Source organism: Falco biarmicus, chromosome 2 (genome assembly GCF_023638135.1).
Source record: "Falco biarmicus isolate bFalBia1 chromosome 2, bFalBia1.pri, whole genome shotgun sequence".
NCBI classification, from domain to species: Eukaryota; Metazoa; Chordata; class Aves; order Falconiformes; family Falconidae; genus Falco; species Falco biarmicus.
The window spans coordinates 11431624-11450597 of NC_079289.1; the positions used below are offsets into that span (position 1 = coordinate 11431624).

General features: G+C 40.2%; 1 protein-coding gene across 7 annotated transcripts in view; it reads left to right on the forward strand.

Moving 5' to 3' along the window:
• Positions 1–18974, forward strand: part of FAT3 (FAT atypical cadherin 3) — a 419023-nt gene that overhangs the window by 290516 nt on the left and 109533 nt on the right. For all 7 annotated transcript variants that reach the window (XM_056328389.1, XM_056328383.1, XM_056328385.1 and 4 more), the window contains exon 5: positions 17218–17532. In XM_056328389.1, coding sequence (XP_056184364.1) covers positions 17218–17532 — 315 coding nt within the window. The remainder of the gene's footprint in view (positions 1–17217; positions 17533–18974) is intronic.

Genomic DNA, 18974 nt, shown 5'->3' on the forward strand with positions numbered 1-18974 from the left:
ATTAATCCATCATTTAGAAACGTGCTCTTAACCAAGTTTTGCATCCATTTGTCCTTTCTCCCAGGGTGATCTGTGCTAAGTGGTTCAGAATTCATGCTTTTTATCTCTGAAAAAAAGTTAATTCTGGAATATTTTCACATGACTTCATTTGCTACCACCATTCATATGCTCCAAATCCAGCCACCCTGTAAACATTACAGAGGGATCCCAGCACTAAATCTCCCAATTCCTATGCCCTGAGTGGACTTTGGGTTAGTATGAGATGTGCTTTTTGATCACAGGCTGTTGCACTATCTGTGGAGTCTGACAGGAGATGGTTCCCAGGATACTTGCATCTTAAGTGGTGCTTTCCCCAGATCATCTTTACCTGTGAGACTTACCGGTTTGCAGGTAGCCTCTGCAAGGGAAAAACTGGAACAATTCTTTCCTTTTGCAATTTCTGTAATATTTTACTATCTTCCCTGCAGCTCTCTTCTCTCCATCATGGTGAAGTTCATCCTTATTCTTGAGGTCTACTCCCTTCAGTCACGCTGTCACTCTAGAGTAACATCATATGGGTTTTGTCAGTGCTTCGTCCTCTGATTTTTATTTTTTTTTTTTTTGTCTCCACCTTGTTAATGCTTATATTATCCAGGGTCTCATCATTTCCAGTATTGGTGGAGTACTGAAAACTCTTTGTTACCCCAAACTGACCCAAACAGTCCATGCACTTGGTAAGAACCTCTTCCTAGTACACCTTAAATACACAGCGTTTTCTTTGAGTCTCATCACATCCCTTAGTCTTCTCACCATAGCCTGTAACGGCTTTCAATATTATGTATTTTCCCTCTTTATTTATTCCTTCGTATTCCCAGATTGACACCCTGTCTCTCTGCCACATAATCCTTCAACATTCAGGTTGAGCAAAAAAGACATACCTGAAAGGTAGGAAAATGTCATGCAAAAACCTGATAGTCTGAATTTTTTTTTTTTTCTTTTATTTTAAAAATATTTTTTTTATAGCAGAAGTGCATCATTGTGTAAAATGTACTAAAATAAGATTGGAGTATTCAGCATAATTTGTAACATGACACAAATCAAAGTATTTACTAGACACCTAGAGATAAGAAAACCTCTAATCGGGTTGAGAATCAGTTTAATAAGCATATTTGACACCTTTTTACTCCCTATATATATTATCATGGAACATAAGAATCCTAATGCTTTTCTTATCTGACTTCAGCTTGATAATAATCAGAGACCGAACAATTCTTTTGCTTTTTATGAAGATATGATTTAAACAGAGAAGTACAAAGGCCCTAAAGCATCGAGTGCTATGAAATCTGCCCTCAAAGGCAGTAATTTTCTTTTTCCAGCCTAACAAATTTTGGTTGTCAGGAAACAGATTAATCTCCTCATTCTGAAATGTAATATTGCTGTTTGCTAATTTCTCCTGATACAGAGATGCTGAAAATGTTATCATAGCAGTCCTAGAGTACATTTTATGTTTTGGCAAAAAAAAATACATTCTTTGGCAAGGAATATTCTAAATACTCAAAAGCAAGTATTTACATGAATAATTGAGAGTAAAAATGTCAGAATCAAAATAATGAATTATTTTTTCTCACATTTCCTGGGAAAGTGAAAATACAAATATTACTAATAGCAGTCTGCCAGTTTATGGCTTTGCCTTTCCTGAGGACCAGCATGTTATCCTTAATCCAGATACCAACAAATAGCGTAATACTTTCAGTCATAGCCTCAAATGTATTTGTTTTTCCCCATGAATCTTGTTTCTTTCCACTATCCTTCCAGATAATTTTAAAGGTGTTGTATAAATAAAAATGTTAACCCTCAAGGCCAAAGAGCTATTATGAAGACTTAATTGAAAAAAACATGGAGAATTTAATGGCATGGTTTTATATTGCCACACTTCTAAAAAAACCCAAAACAACAGATGACCACAGTTTAAAAAATACTTGAAAATTTCTAGAAACTCGCAAGTTTAGACTACATATTTTACCTAAGCAGAGATGATGCTTTATTACGTGATACATCAAAGTATGCCAGAGTGGCATGGCCTCGGTTGACTGAGAGAGATGCAGAAGTCATTGAGACAAGTGCATTAGCTTGGTCTCAAAAGAAGGCCTTAACGTATAGCAGAAGGAATAAAAATATTAACTGGCACATGAGGTTCACTTGCATATAGTCTTTATCCTCCTCACCAAACCCTTTGTGTTGAAATGGACCTGCTCAGATACTCTCTGTGTAACTTTGGCCATATGTTTGTGGGATTAAATTAAATACCAAAGCCCAGGGTTTATCTTTTTCCATTGGCATTTACCACGTTTATTTAAGGATTTTTCATTATTTCTGTTGCAAACCACTAGATACTGCCAGAGTGCAGCCTTAATTGTAGCACCTCAGCCAGAGAACACCGTTTTAAAAAGTGAAATAATATTTGCTTTAAATGCTTCTCTTCAAGCATTTAATCCTCATAGTGTCCAACTCTCAGTTAGAAAGTATCAATTGAAACCTGTGGCTTTTTTAATAAAAAGCATTGCAGAATCACAGGATGGTCAGGGTTGGACAGGACCTCTGGAGATCATCTCGTCCAACCCCTGCTAAAGCTGGTTTACCCAGAGCAGGTTCTGAACGTCTCCAGAGCAGGAGACCCCACAGCATCTCTGGGCAGCCTGGGCCAGGGCTCTGTCATCCTCAAGGGAAAGAAGCTTTTCCTCATATTCAGATGGAACATCCTTTGTTTCAGTTTGTGCCTGTTGCCCCTTGTCCTGTCGCTGGGCACCACTGAAAAGAGCCTGGCCCTGTCCTCCTGACACTCACCCTTAAGATATTTGTAGGCATTGATGAGATCCCCCCTCAGCCATCTCTCCTCCAGGCTGAACAGCCCCAGCTCTCCCAGCCTTCCCTCATCAGGGAGATGCTCCAGTCCCCTCATCATCTCTGTAGCCTCCGCTGGCGCCTCCCCAGTAGCTCCCAGTCTCTGTGGAGCTGGGGAGCCCAGCACTGGCCCCAGCACTCCAGGTGCGGCCCCACCAGGGCAGAGCAGAGGGGGAGGACCCCCTCCCTCGACCTGCTGGCCACCACGCTCCTCCTGGTGCCCCCCAGGGTCCCACTGGCCCCTTGGCCACAGGGCACACCGCTGGCCCACGGGCACCTTGCTGCCCACCAGCACTCCCGGGCCCTTCCCCGCAGAGCTGCCCCCCAGCAGGTCACCCCCAGCCCCTGCTGGTGCCTGGGGCTGTCCCTCCCCAGGGGCAGGACCCTGCTCTGGCCTTTGCTGAAGGTCACTCGGTCCCTCTCCGCCAGCTCTCCGGCCTGCCCAGGCCTCGCTGGATGGCAGCGCAGCCCCTGGGGCACCAGCCGCCCCTCCCAGTGGGGTGTCACCAGCACACGTGCCGAGGGGACACTGTCCCCTCATCCAGGTCATTGATGAGTAAGAAGTCTGACATGTGCAGAAGATTTTGGTTTTCTGCAGCACAGGGAGGGTACCTGGTGATGGATGACACTGGTGACGGGACGCCCAACTTCCAGCAAGCTGCTGAGCTCCTGAAAGAAATCCTTGCTGCTGCAGCACAGTGCTCAGCATGAGGCAGTCATTTATCCTGCTTCTTGACGGAGCAAATTACCCTACTCGGAGCTGTGGGCTGTGTTTTCAGTACCTCATTCGGTTCTTGCGGGGCTAATTTGGTGTTCCTTCCTGATCCTCCACGCTGTAGCATGTACTGAGATCTACCTCAGGACTTCCTAATTTGAGACACACACCCTGATTTCTCTGGGGTGCAATACACTCCACTAGCCCTTCGATGCCTAAACAGCAGTATCTGAATAAATTACCATTCATGTTCTGTTTTCTAAAAGTTATTGGGCACACATTCACCAGACTTATATAGCCAAACAGGAATTGCATCTTAAACTTCACATGATTGACAAACTGCCTCTGCTGCACTGAGCCTGTAAACAAGATTTAGATGTTTTGTCAGACCAGTAATCCATAGATTAGACCTGCTGTTAATACCCTCATTTCTAAAGCTGGATGCACTTTTGGAGAACAAGTACATTTATATTTTGTATACGATTTCTCAAAGGAAGCAGTGGCAGCATCTATAGATTGTGCCAGCCAGGACCCCACATCATGAGTGAGCATCTGCAGTCCTGACCCCAGCATTTAACCATGAGGATTAGCACATGGCACTGACACATCTGATCTCTCTGTGCCAAGGGATTACGCCTCCTGTACGGATCCTGACAGGATGCACTTGTGCTGTTCAACAACTCCCACAAATCAGGAGCTTTCTCATGGCTATTTCCAACTAAGTACCAGCCCCTTTAACACCTCCTGAGACAATCTCAAAGCAGCTTCTGAAACTTTGCTTTTTCAATCTCTTCTGCTTCAAACCAACAAAGCTACTCATTAGAGGGACTCCTCCTGTGTCCCCCCTTTAGCTCCCTTCACCTAGTGAGGGCTAATTGGAGGCCCATAAAACGAACCCAGGAAAATTCTCCTTCTTCTCCCACCTATCAATCCTGCCCTACCAAATTGGGCATATTGCCTCATGCAGTGTTTTATTGTCCCCCAGACCACACTATTGGCGGGGCAATCTCACAAAGGTTAATAGCATTACTGGGTTGTCTCAGTCTGACATTCTTGCTCATCACTCTAAATCCAGTCGTTTTACTAGTGGCGTTAGACATCTCTACTGAAGTTAATTGGATGCTACTTGCCACTGAATTCAAACACAGTTCTATAAATTGTGACTACTTGTAGCTGATTGCCCCTGCTCTTAACTTTCATTTCACAGCTGGGAAAAGTATGTGTGGGTTGATATACCTGGCTTTTCAGCCGTGCTCTTTGGTATTTGTAATCCAATTACCTTGGCCATTCATTCACTCCAGCTGTCCTCCCTTTGATATGCTGTGTGTCAACACCTCCCCTGTATACTGACCTAATGGGAAAATAAACAGTAAATTATGAGCCTGTATAAATCCATTGAAGAGCTACTGTGACTTCATAAAGCATGGAAGTGAAACTGAAGTGATTTATGCAGTTGCTGGTGTCCCGAGTTGGACGTGCTGCTCTGTATTTTCAGAAGGTCCCAGCTTACTGGAGCCTGGCAAGATAAGTATCTGTTGAGGGCTTTGCGGTCCATGTGGTAAGAACATGAACCTTGAAGGCTGTGCATGGTAAGATTTTGATATTACATTCTTGAATAAATGGTTGTTATCAGTAGAAAGCAGTAAATTTATATTAGCAATTTTTGATTAAATATGTCCTTTCCCCAGATGGAAAGCACGCTTCCTAGGCTCTGCTTACATTTCACTGACCCTTTGCACAGCAGTGAATGCCATCCTGTGGCTGCAAAAACCAAATGCATGTTAAAGACTAATTCTGTAGAAGAATCACAGTGCTAAGAATATTTTAAAAGTTGCCATATTTTAAAATTCCTCCTGCACTGCAGGAGTAGAATGTCAGCTTCTTATTATTCAGACACGTAAAGATCCCTTTCCAGGACTGCAGGCGCTGTATAATTAATTGATTATAATAGTATTAATTGATTAATTAATATTAATAACCTGAACATTTTTAATGTGTTCTGAGGGTTACACAGGGAAATTTAACTTTTTGGGCCAGGATTATTTTTTTTTTCCCCAACACATTTGGAACGTTAAAACATTAGGACAGGTTTTCCTGTTGTATCATTGCCCCTAAATGACCTTGTTCCTCTAGGCACACCTACTTATTTATGTTGGCAGTAGGTCTTGACATATTCTGAAAATTATTCATATACATTGCTGTACACAGGATCACTGGCTATAATGTAACGGATTCAGCCAACAGGGGAAAAAAAAGTAATGTTAGAGAAAATAATTACATATGAAGCTGCTGTTTCTTTAAAGTAAACAGAAAATCCTATATTTGCCAAGGTGTTAAAGTAAGATTCTTTTTTATCATTTTTTCATCAGTAGTCAGTTATAATGCATACAGTGGTTCTGGTGCTGCAGTCGTACACATCTCCTCTACACTTTAGTCGAAGGCTTACAGCTTCCAGGTACTTGTGCAACTGGAGTCCAGGGCTGGACAGAAGCTGAATGAGAAAGAAAAACTACTGAAAGGAGGTTGTTAAGCTCTAGATGCAGCCCTGTTCTCACCAAAGTCAATGGGAAAATTCCCATTGATTTCCAAATCAAAGGATTTCACATCTGGCCAGGTCCTTCTCCACCAAGAAGATACCTGTAATTCTTTGGCTGCTCAGACAGCACGAGCTTGGTTCAGCAGGGAAACAGTTTTGGACTTTCTCTGTGCGTCTCTAGCCATGCAGCACGTGCGGATCCCACCGTCCATGGTGCAGTTGGGGGTGCTGAGGCTGTTCAGGTGTTGGTGGAGGTTTGTAGAGGTTCAGTAGAGCTGGAAAGAGAACTACACTGACTACACAAAAAATAGGATTACAGTGGACTGGTCCCTAAGTGTACACTTAGCTGTGTCAGTCTTGTCTAGTGAAAAAAAAGCAAGGTTGTTACTATGTCTGATGAAACACAGAGTCTAATGCACCCATCAGGGAAGGGACTGATGGCTCTCATCCTTTATCACCAGAACACTTATCTGATTTTCAGTTTCACATCTTTCATACCAGACATAATACCTGAGCCCATTTTCCAGGCTGAGTTTTCAAAGCTGGAAGCTGAATTTGGAAAAAGCAAAAAGGTAGTCCAAGAATGTGAGTTCTGCTTCAAAATCAGAATCTACATTTTCCCCTTGTGTGTAATTCCATGCTGATTCTCAGCCAGCTTGTAAAATTGACCACATGTCAATGTAAACTGTATAGTAGATATTTATGGGACACTTAAAATTGAAGACAAGCGGAGACTGAGATAATAAGGTTTGTCTGTGTTGCCTGTTAGATGAAACCGTGATTAAATATGGCCCAATTAATGCTTATTATCTGTCTAAAATTAATTTGTCACAGAAAGTTGTGAAGTAGGCATGAAGAAGTAGAACTTTTTTATTGCTAAAATCAAAGCAATTATTGATGTGGTTTACTTTAACCTGGTCTGACAAAACCAGGATGATATTGTCATTAAAAAAAACTGCCTTGGAAAGAGCCCCAACAACAAGCCTCCTTATTTATTCTTATCTCTTTTACCTTATTTTCCTTATTTTTCATACTGATTTTCTGAGCATTTTTATACTAGTTTTTATGGTATTTTAGGATGTAGTCCTCATCTGACTCCAAAAATTACTTTATTCCAAAATGCGTAATTGCTGTCATATTGTCCTCTAAGTTGATTAAAATTTTACTTTGCATCTCATTGCTAACCAAAGAAACTTCTATCAAATAACTTGAATATCACAGAAAATATCATGTCTTCATTTTTTCCTTTTAGATTAATGAAAATGGTCAAGGCAATCTTCCTGAATGACTATTCAATAAAGCCAGATACATTTCTGAGACCTAAAATAGACATTTTTGCTTTTTGCAAATTTAGAATATCTCTACAGGATCAAAAATTTGGAACAGCCTGTACCCCTTAAAAGTCTGATTTTATATACTTTCTACCTGGCTAAGAAATGAATTTTTTATTAATTGGGTTTTGAACTGGTAAGCTTTATTTTGAACATAAAACTTTAGAAGCTTCATTTTTTACCCTGAGAAAACTAAATTGCATTTAAATGTCAGAGGCTACTCGTCAGGCCATCAGCTATAAAACTGTCTTTGAAATGTTTTACATGCATGTGTGGATGGAGAGCATTCATTATTTCTTGCATATTGTGGAAAAATAGTGTAAGATGGAAATTGGGTATTTTCAGCATTTACTGATGGGACACAAAGTCTTTTACCTTGAGATCAATGGTTCTGGCTTTGCTTATTTTTGGTATTGATGACAGGCTTGCTGGTAAGTGATGAATTCTATGTAAGGATTTTTCTTAAGAGGAGGTGCAGGAAATAAGTTACCATCTGTAGTGAAATTGCAGAATTTATCACCAAAATTGTAGTTATGCAATTGCATTTTCCTTCAGTGGCCAAAACGTCTTAAAAAATCTCCCCCATCCTGACTTGGGGACCTGGCATGCCTCTCTTTGTTTTGCTCTCTCACCACCATCACTCATTAACCATCTGCCTTTTGGAGGATTTTGTTTTCTTTTGGCAGTTCATTTTAAACACTGATTATTTCAGTAGCCCTGTTCATAGCACAGATGCACAAACAGTTTATTGATGGGTGAAGGTGGCTGCAAACTGGTGACAAGGAAAGAACAAATGGCTGGAGGAGGAGCTCGAGATGGGGCTGGATGCATCTTAGCCTGCCTTTCTTCCAGAGACAGGGTGGTGTCATCCTCTATTAGCACAACCAAGTGCTGCTTGCTAGAGCAGTTTGAGAAAAAAAAAAAAGTTTTATCTTTCTTTTTGAAAATATTCGTTCTGCTTCATATAGCAGGATAGAATTTGGATGCAGTTTGCCTATAAAGTAAATAAGGAATTACAGTGTATCTCTTTCATCTCATTGGTTGCCGAATAAATCTATTCCCTCCTAAGTAATAACAATATTGTTTCAAGACTGGCCATCACAGAGGCTCACCTAAGGGTGTTTCATCCAATGTCAGCAGACACTGGCTGTCAGCGTGACAAAAATTGTTTAGAAGTAAGTCTTAATATTATTGTTTAGGAGAGAAGATGGGATTTCCTCTGAAGACTGAAAGTTTTAGTTGAAGTTATTACTCTATTATAACAGAAACAGCATGCCACAATATTTCTAGAGGGCATGCAGTGCAAGCTCCTTCGTACTATATCTTTTCTTCGAGGAGGTTCAACAGCCTGTGCCACATTAGCATGAGGCAGTGCTGCTGACTTACTGCAAAATAGATGGAAGGCTCTTGTCACACACGGGAAATCACCTGCACCAAATTTGAGAGTTTCTGCTAAAAGAATTGCTATGCCTTCATCTCCCATCAGTTTGAATACCTGGGGACCTGTACTACAAACTGATACAGCTGCACACCCAAGTAAGGATGTAAAGTATATATTGTTTTGCTGCCTGATTAACTTCACGGTGACTAGTACTATAGCTTGATTAAATTTTGGCAATGTATCAGCATGTATTTTTGAGCACAGCATTTTTGCTGATCATTAAAACGTAAACCGAATTATTGTTAGGAAAAGATCTTGGAAGCATGGATAAAATCTTGTGGCTTTATTAACAGCCAGGATGTTTTTCTCACATGATTACACATATTGACTGGTCTAATACAAAAAAGGAAAGATTGGGAATGTGTAACAATCTTCATAATTTTGAGTGAACTTCGGAGAGGGTATTTGGTTCCTGTTTATAGTAAAAATGAGAATCAAGTGACTTGTGGATAGAAAATTAAGAGTATTTAAATGTTTGAGAAAAGGTCAGTACAGTGAGCTTAGAACTTGAGGCACACCTTTTCTGAGGCACAAAAACTGAGAGCTACTGTATTTCCTGAGTGTTGAGATAAAATTTTTGGAGAAGGGCATTATCTGTGGAGGTAGATCTGATAGAGGGGAGCTTATCAATATTACATCACATGTGTTTCTTATCACAAAAAAAGCAAAATCCATAAATGGCTGAAGTAGATATTCAGGTATGAATGGAATTAAAATTGACATAGAGATTACTACTAACATTAAACTTCATAAATATCTTAATTTGCAAGCTTTATGTTATTTAAAGCTGCTTGATGTGAAATATTCTCAGATTTGATTGCTGCTTATTTTCTGTTCACAATGCTCTCTGATTATAATCTTCACTATCAGCAGGAGCTAAAAACCATCTTCAAAGTTTACTGTGAAGATCAATACACAACTTTTATCTTCTTTCTCATTTAGAGGCTATGAGGGTAGTTATACTTCTGTTTGGTAATAGGTTGTTCCTAAAGAGGTTCCATGTGCCTATAAAAATTATTTTTAAGCAATTGCATATCAGTCTTTATCTTCTTTGTAAGGTGTCGGTCTGAAGGTGGGTAAATGTTCTTGGGTCCAGATATTATCAGAGGACTGTTTGGAGTGTATCCTTCTGCTTTCCAAATTTTTCTTCATTATATGCTGGAGTAGCAAGATTCATTATTCTAGCCTCATGAACAAAGGAAAGAAATTCTTGATGTACTCAAAAGACCATTACAGTTGATATTTGGAGACTGAGGTTGTTTCTACTATGATCATCTCAAATTTTCCAGCCTTCTAGTTATGAGCTGCTCAGCATGGGATATGGTACATGCAGTTTCATGCACCACTTCTGATGGTGGTGTTATCACCTAGAAGCTCAGGAAAAGTCTTAGCTGAGCAATGCTTTTTCTTACCAGATGATTTCTGCTGAATCATAAGTGATTACACACTTCTGTTAGTGTGTACTGTTACACAGTAGAGGTGAAGATTTTCCGTATTTAACTCCACCAGTGGAAGTAAGAGGCACATCTGGTCTTCTAGAAAGTGACTGGCTTAGAGTCACTTGGGCGAAGTTTTATCTACTGTTTGTCAAAAAGAAAATTATATGAGCTTGGCCCTGAGTACTATGATTTTCTTCTTACTTAGTGAAAAGCACAAGATACGTTCTGAGATTGTTTGAAGGAGCTGCTATGTTAAAATAGCATATGTTGTCCTGGGAATTTAATGGAGTAGCGATTGGTTCTGCACCTTCCTTCGCATTATTGATTGAAGAACACTACAAATACAGTCTGATGAACAAAGGTTGCCAGGATCTCCGAGATGTAATGAACTTTAAAAGCAATGCCTGTGGAAAATTACTATTTATCCTTTGGAGTCACTGTCAAGAGCTATGCAGATCCTTCCTTGTATTGTTACTAAAGCTAAAATGCAAGTCTTAAGTTTCTTTTCAGAGTTTATGACTCATTTACTGTTTCAATTTTCAAAAAAAGCTTGTAGAATAACGTGTAACAGAATAAATGTAGTAGTAGTAGTAGTAGTAGTAGTCGTAGTAGTGTTTCTGGACCTTTAAGTCACCCATTTTGATATTTCATTCTGCCAGGTCATTTAGTTACCATCTACTGGTCTTAGTACTGTGAGTCTGACAAAAGCTACAATTTGAAGCCTCTTTCTTCAGTACGGTCTTCTAATATTTAGGTTTGCAGATACTGCAGGGAGCATTTAACTCCAAATGAAAAGGCTTGCCTTCCTTCCTTCCTGTCTTTTGGCAATACAGCGTTGAAATTACCTGATGTCATCATTAATTCTCAAATGGTATAACAGACCATTATGCATCGTTTTATAGCTTGAATGTGGCTGGAAGCCATTGACTTTCCTAATCAGCCACCTAGAGTGTTTGTGTCAGTAATAATCTGTATTTAAAATGTACTCTAAATTATTTATTTCTCATAGCTGGCCAGAGTGAATGTATTAATTTTTTTATGATTGAAAACAGGAGTTCCCAGATTAGCACATTGTGAAGGAAATAAGGAAATATGGATCATATTGATATGATTGGCACTCTTTCCTGCAAGAAGTGTTTAAGTAATTTGTCTTTTGGGACAGCACTACATTCTGTTAGGATAAGTGAAATAAGCAGCTGCCCGCTCCTTTTCCATAGATGCCAAATAAAGGATTAGAAAGAAAAGGCGTCTAGTCTGCTACAGCTAACTGAGTATTTGTGTTGAACTAAAAGAAAAAACCAACTTTTGTACCTTTTTTTCTTTCCTATTTGGTATATCTTTGAGCTACGCTGCCTTCACTTTGTAGCAATAATTCAACATGTACATCAGTAATATCATGCATTTTAGAAGAAATATTTCCTTGTAAGAATTTAGCCACAAATTTAGCCTCTCTCTGAAGTAGACAGTGATAGTAATTCAGTGTATTTGACTTTAAAGTTCCATTCATCCCTCAATGAGCTCTCCTTTATAATCTTTTATTTCTCTTACTTGGGCTGAATTCCAGAGACTCTTACAATAGGTATTGCAGCTCGTTTGTGCATTGGCAGAAGAAACAAACCCATTAGTCACTAACAGCAGGGGTATGCCTCAGCTCTCAGGCTCCCTTTGATCATTTTTCTGTCTCCAGTAACTCAACCGATTTCTCTTTTCTGAAGTTTTCAGAAGCAACATTGGCACTTCTGGTTGGGGGAAGGGAAGGAAGGGAAGTCTGTTACCCGAAAACCTCATTATGCATACTCCTCATATGAGATGCAGGCATCTCAGCTCCCTCCCTCTTTTTGCATTGAGTAGTTATCACATGAATGAAAATAAACAAGCAAATACGACATCTTCAGCATTTTGCAATGCTGATGACAGTAATGTGGCAGTTCCTCTTAACTTAAAAATTGGGTAGGCTGAGTATTTCCTCCTCCCAAGGAATTATATGGAAGAAGATTCTCATTCTTCTCAAGGCTCGATAGCTCACATTGAACACCTGCTGATCGTCTTGTTATACTTGTTGAAGTAAGATCCCTGCCAGCTACTCTCTCCAGCTGAGATAATTATTATCTTGGAAGTCATGAGCTTTTGTTAATGAGACTCAATATTGTACTTTTAATTCAGGAGGGTGGTCCTCACAGTTACATTCATATTCTGAAAAAATTCAAGAACTAAACCTTCTTCAGTTAAGTGTCACAGTCCAGTTCATAGGAAGAGTGACTGTCTCAAGGCAAAATTATTTTTGTCACCAGCGTTAGAGGCTGCTAGGCTGATGTTGTGTTTTAGCTAATACTTCCATGGTAGACGTTCCTCCGTGGCTTCCCCATCGTCATAAGAAGACGAGATTTTCATATCTAACATTCCAGCTGTTGTATGTTAACAGTGCTGACCTTGGTTTTCATGGAGAAGGTCCACTGCTATGGAAATCTCTTTGTAGTTAAAAATCTGCAGACTTGAACATAAACATGAATATGAAAGAGTATCTCTCAGTCCTGTTGGACAGGTAGTCTTAAAGTCCATTGACCAAACCTACTGAAGCGGATCCTGCAGAAGAAATAGAAATTGCCTTACTTGGATTTTGGAAGTTCTGTCATTATACTGGATTTGTCATACTCTGCAGGAGATATTTTTGTGTGTTTTTCCTCAAAAATACATCTCTGATGTAAGAAGAGGGAATTTCAGGAGGTCTTGTCCTGATCCATCTAGCTGAAGGAAGCACTGTAAGGGATGTGTGAATGTTGTTACTCTAGCAAAGAAATTTCCAGGTAACCAATGGCTATATGTGTATTGGCTGACATGGTTCAGTGAAGTCATAAAAAGTCAATGTAAAGCCAATGGGTAAATGCAGACTCCTGACAGAAAGTGCTCCTTTAATGAAGAAAACTGTAGTGGAACTGTAGTTTGTGGGGACACAGCAGTGATTCTTAAGATTTCACCATGAAAGTAGTATATATAAAGTTCATATTATTCTTGCTGTCTGATGACATCAGACCCCATTAAATATGTTGTCACTTTCCTTTTACTATACTCCACCCTTGGTGAATGGACCAACCCTTTGTATGGTTGGTCAGAGAGTCAAAATTCCGCTGCTTTTTTGGCCATGTCCCAGCTTTGGGAGGCTGTATCCTCTGTTAGGCTGTGTTGACCCAGCATGAGCAGCGATATCTAAGCAGAAGGACAGAGGGGATAGTAGCTGGCTGGTCCATCTCAGGTTGCACATGGGCAAGAAGCAGCATGTCAGCACCCATTGTCTGGATACCAGACCTGCCACATAGGCTCGAGAAGGTGTTCAGCACTTAGGAAGGCACATGCTGAACAAGCAGCCATTCCTCATCTCCTCTGGGAAAGCTTGAGTTCTGGTCCTCACCATTTCCCCATCCTGATTACTGCGATTCACCTCGTTAAGTTTTTGATGGCATGCCGTGACAAGCATATATTGAGACATTCTGTCATTCATCTATATCACCTTTCTTGTCTAGTTTTTTTTTCCCCATCGTGTCATCTGCAGGTTTCCAAACAAAAGAATCTCACTGGTCCTGAATTATATCTTCTCTCCTGGCAAGCTCTCCTGCGCCTTGCACATCTGCCTTTCACATTTCCAGAGATAGCAGCTGTGAATTAGCTTTTGTATCTCTGTCCTAAAAGCGTCCAACCTCCTTCCCCTCCCTGGTTACTTTTCAGTAATTTCCAGCTGTTTAAGGATTTTGCTGAGAACTGCGGTAATGGTTGAAGCAAAATTGCCTTAGTTAGAGGGGCCCCTAACTGCTGATGTGATACAGTGTCCTGATGGAAACAGTATTTGCAGAGCAGTGTGCTGAATGACCTCCCTAGTCCTCCTCATTTCTATCTGGGAACAATTTGGAACTGGCAGCAGTTATTTTGTCTTAATGTGTTGTCATGGAGGTTTCTGCTGTAGGAGCGGAGGAAATTTTTGCAGCTCTTTTACCCTGTTTATAGCTGGAACCTGAAAATCCAGGCTAGGGTCAGGCTGATGGAGCAGAAAAGAGGGTTCAGTTGGGGCATGAATTTACAGGTGGGGAAATAATCACGTGGCTGGTTGTGTGGGTGGCTTAATTAATTAATTTACATGCCTACAAAGAGAGAGCTTTAACTCACACTTAAGCTCCCTGTCTGGCACTCAGAGCTTTTTGAGCAGAGCTGGAGCCTGTCATTTTGAAAAGTTTTGAGTGTTACCCAGAGAAAAAGCCTTAGCTGTTATGTAACATTTTCCTCTCCAGGGATGTAAAGTTTTAGACAGAGTAGAATTTACTAACTTCAGGCCTTCTATGTTAATTTCTGTTAATTAGCTGACATTTCATGTTATAGCCGTTACTATTTTCAAATAGCTGTCAGCAAATATTTTCAGTGCAACTTTTTCTGTTATTGAATGGATTTCCCACAAGTTTGGACTTACAAAAACAAACAAATGCATGCACATATTTACTGCCACAACACCATGTTAGTAAGTATTTCAGCAGTAACCTAACAAACTGTGAGACTGTGTATTGGTAAGGCAGGAGGACGGCTTTGCTTCTTGAGCAGTCTCTTGACTTAAGTACGTTTTTCATCATAGTCACTTGACTCTTTATACCATTGTGGTTTTCAGGGATTGTATTATTGTTAGTTGTAAACTTTTTATCCACCACCCCCACCATTTTTTGTAGGTGACTGCTAGCAGGTTGAAGAAAATGTCATTTTTTAAAAGAAGTTGAGTGGTATTCTGTTCAGAAAACAGGAGTTTCCTGAATCTTACTAGTATTTTCTATGCATTAAGAACATTACCCTCCAAAAAAGCATTTTGTTAGTATTTTTGACCAGCATTGGAGTGTGTCTCCAATTATTTCTGTGCTCTACACCCTGTATTGCCTGGCATCACTGGTTATTTTGTCTGTGGAGGCAACTGAAATCCTGGAAAAGGCTTTTCTTTGTTAACCTGTGCTCCTGCCAAGAGCTTGGCCAGTTGCAGCAGGCTAGAACAAACGTAGAGGGGACCAGCCTCTAAGTGGGGCAGAAGTTATTTATTGCTGAAAGCCTGTAGTAAGAGAATTGGCAGAACTGGTTTTTGTTTGCTGCAGAAGCTCTGAAGTTCTCCTGGGGTAGTGGAGAGGCTGAGGTCCCCAGCCATGTCGCTCTCACCAGGTGAAAAGGCAGATTCACAGCCATGTGTGCAGCCTTTCGGCATTATAAATGCTATTTTGGAAAGTGTAGTGAGTAGGAACTGGATGGCTGAGAACACTGGTAATGAGCTGCAGGTCCTTTCCTCTGACGCCCTCGCCAGTGAGTGACAGATAGCACGTCCCTGGCTTTGCAGGATGGGGCTGGTCCCTGTCCGGCTCTCAGCAGTCATCCCCATCATGAGGCAGTGAACCCAGCAATGCTAATGGCCAGTGCTGGTGACAGTCTTAGGAAGAGGTCTGAGGTTGATGCATGCTGCTGGGAGGACAGGCTCCACTCTCCACATGAGTTATGGGCTGATTTGGAGGATTCAACAATGCCACAATATATTGCCATACCATTTCTTTTTCTGTAAATGCGGTGGTTCAGCCCCTAAGGTTGTCAGTCTGCTCCCTTTCGCTGCATCGGTTTTTAAAAGTATGGTGAAATACAGGAAATGGAAAAGGTCTTTGACCTTTCTCATAGAATATTTTGAGTTTTTTCTGCTGATCTCAGCACTAAATCAGGGTTACCCTACGTTTAGATTTCTTGTCACAAGGAGGAGACAATGCCAAGGGACTTTGTTCCCAGAAAATTTTGCTTTGCCTAAGGATTAAGGATTGGACATCAGGACTCTGATTTGCAAGGGAACACAGAAACATTTAAGGAAAAATAAAGCATTAGCAGCCGATGTACAGTGACTGGTATGAGCAGGGAAGGGTGCACTATCATCAAAAATTGCTACTGTGGGAATTGGCATGTTAGCATAATGTACCTGAAAGGGAAATCTGAAGTTCTTTCATGCAAACAGAAATAACTTTCTTCCTTATTTCTTTCTCTTTAAAAAATGCTATCGAAATATTGAAGGAGAAGTTTGAAACATATTGATTGCATTTTGAAGGCATATTATTAAAACTCTGCTTGTTGATCTTGGATCATTTAATTTTTACATTGTTTCAGACTGAAAATTATTAGTAATTATTCTTTAGTTGCAGCTAAATTACTAATTAACTTTTGCCTCAAAGATTTTATTTCTTATGTGTTTCTGGCAGTACGGTGCACTCAATGCAGCAGAATTTTTTTGCTACCTGCCTCACTGTGCTCCTTACAATCATATAAAGCAGTTTTGGAATTAATGAGCTGTCACATCTCAGGTAATGAATGAAAAGAACTGACAGAAATCCTTTTGTTGTTTACGAAATTCCACATAATTAATGAGAAAAAAGTGACAGAGATTCTTTTAGGGTTTAAGAAGAAATGCATCTTTCAAATTCATTGTGTGACTGAAAAACTTTAAAATATGTTTGCAAAAAAAAGCAGGGATCCTGCATAATGGGTTAATTCTGGTTCTCTCTTTTGAGATAAACTTTCAGAACTTGAGATAAAAGGATTTTATGTTTTGAGAAATAGATTCCTAGTCCACAGGTTCCCTGTTCTAGGTTCATCTCAAAAGTAAAAAAATCTTCTGGATTCTTGTATTTGCCATTGTGGGCATTTTTGAGTTTGACACTGAGCACGTTTATAGCGAGCATGTCTTGTGTACACAGGAATTCTGTGTGCTAAACTGCAGGTCAGGTTTGGAGAGGGAAGAGCCTTTCCTTATGTCTTATGGTTTTTCCAATGTATGAAGTCTCATCTCACTGTACCTATTCAGAATAACCCTTAATGCTGTTGTTTTTCAGGTAACTGTCTCAGATGGGGGCACATCTCCCAAGCAGTCCTCAGTTTGGGTGGTGGTCCAGGTTCTGGATGAGAATGATAACAAACCTCAGTTTCCAGAGAAAGTCTATCAGATCAAGTTGCCAGAGAGGGACCGTAAGAAAAGAGGGGAGCCAATCTACAGAGCTTTTGCTTTTGACAAAGATGAAGGCCCTAATGCAGAAATCTCGTACAGCATTGTGGATGGAAACGATGATGGGAAATTTTTTATTGATCCCAAAACAGGGATGGTTTCTTCCAGAAAGCAGTTCACAGCGGGGAGTTATGACATCTTAACAGTAAGTGCTCTTTCATTGACATTCAAGCACATGATTTCACTGATTTTTTTTTTTTCAGAAATAGGCCCTTCTCTATAAAGAGTGATATATGACTGTGTTTAATTTATGACCTATATGTAAGATCTGACCGTATTAAGAAATATAGTATTCTCATACAACTACTGCCAAAAAATTGAGTCTGAGAGAGCAGTCATGCTATTGCGTGTAGCGAGCTATTCTCAGACTATTCAGTCAACTCATATACTGCTGGCATAAGTCATTCCCTTTAATAGACAGAAATGAAGACCAAGGGCTTGACTGCTTGCAAAGTTGTATCACGTTGAGCTGGGCAGATAAAGCTACGAATGGTTATCCACCTACTGTGTGGACACAATTGCTTGCCCTCCTGGAAAGATCTTGATACCATCCAAGTTAGGGAAGAGTACTTTGTACTCTTGTGTTGTGGTACCCTCTCACCACATTAAAGAGTGGTAAGTATGGCAGCAATTTCAGTTAAAAGAAAGCTGTCAAAATACTTCTGCCAGAACACAAACTATATAGACAAGGTCAAAGAAAGAAAGAATACAGGATGGTGGTGTTGATATAAAGCAACGAAAGACTTGAATGTGCACTCTTCATCTACAGCAGTAAGCCAACCAGTTGTAGTAAAGGAGTTGACAAAAAAATGTCAGAGGTCTGTGGTCTGGCCCATAATGAAGGAAGCAATGTCACTTATAGTAATAGGTCTCTGTTGGGATACCTTCATAGGGTTGGAAACTGTGACAGGAAAATGAATAAATATCAAAATACTGAGAAATACCTAGTGCTCAGAGTAGAGCACCCTTTGGTGAGTGAGTGTTTTTCCCTGTGCAGAGCTGGAAGTCACGTCTGGGATCTGGCCCTTATTATAACACAACAGCTGAAGGTTTTCTACCTTGAAACAGCTCATCACACCTTCAGCATCTTTTCACTAAGGGCCTGCCCACCTTGAACGGAGCAGGGTGGTGAGTGTTAGCACCAAACCCACTTAACACATTTCCAAAGAAAGAAGTAGGGCATGGTATTTTGGGAAAATATTTCTTTTTTTTAACAAGCATAGTAACAGCATATTTACACCAATGGTCCTTTATAGCCAGAAATATTTCTATTAGTTTTAAAATCAACCCCCTTTGATTGACATTAATGTTGTTCACCAAAGCACCCATTTTGTAACCTACATTCTCCCTTTCCTTAAGCCCGATGTTTGTTGCTGCTCATCTTGTCTTTGCTGTGCTAAAACCATACAGCATGCCAGGCAAGTATCAAGTCTGTCCATCCCTCTAGAGGACATATTAGAAAGAATTAGCACCAAGCTGGGCAACTCTTAATGAACACAGCAGAGAGAAGAAAGCAAGGAAAATAAATATGGCAAAATTTTAAATTATATTTGTTTTGGAGAACGGGGGAAATGATCTGAAACTTAC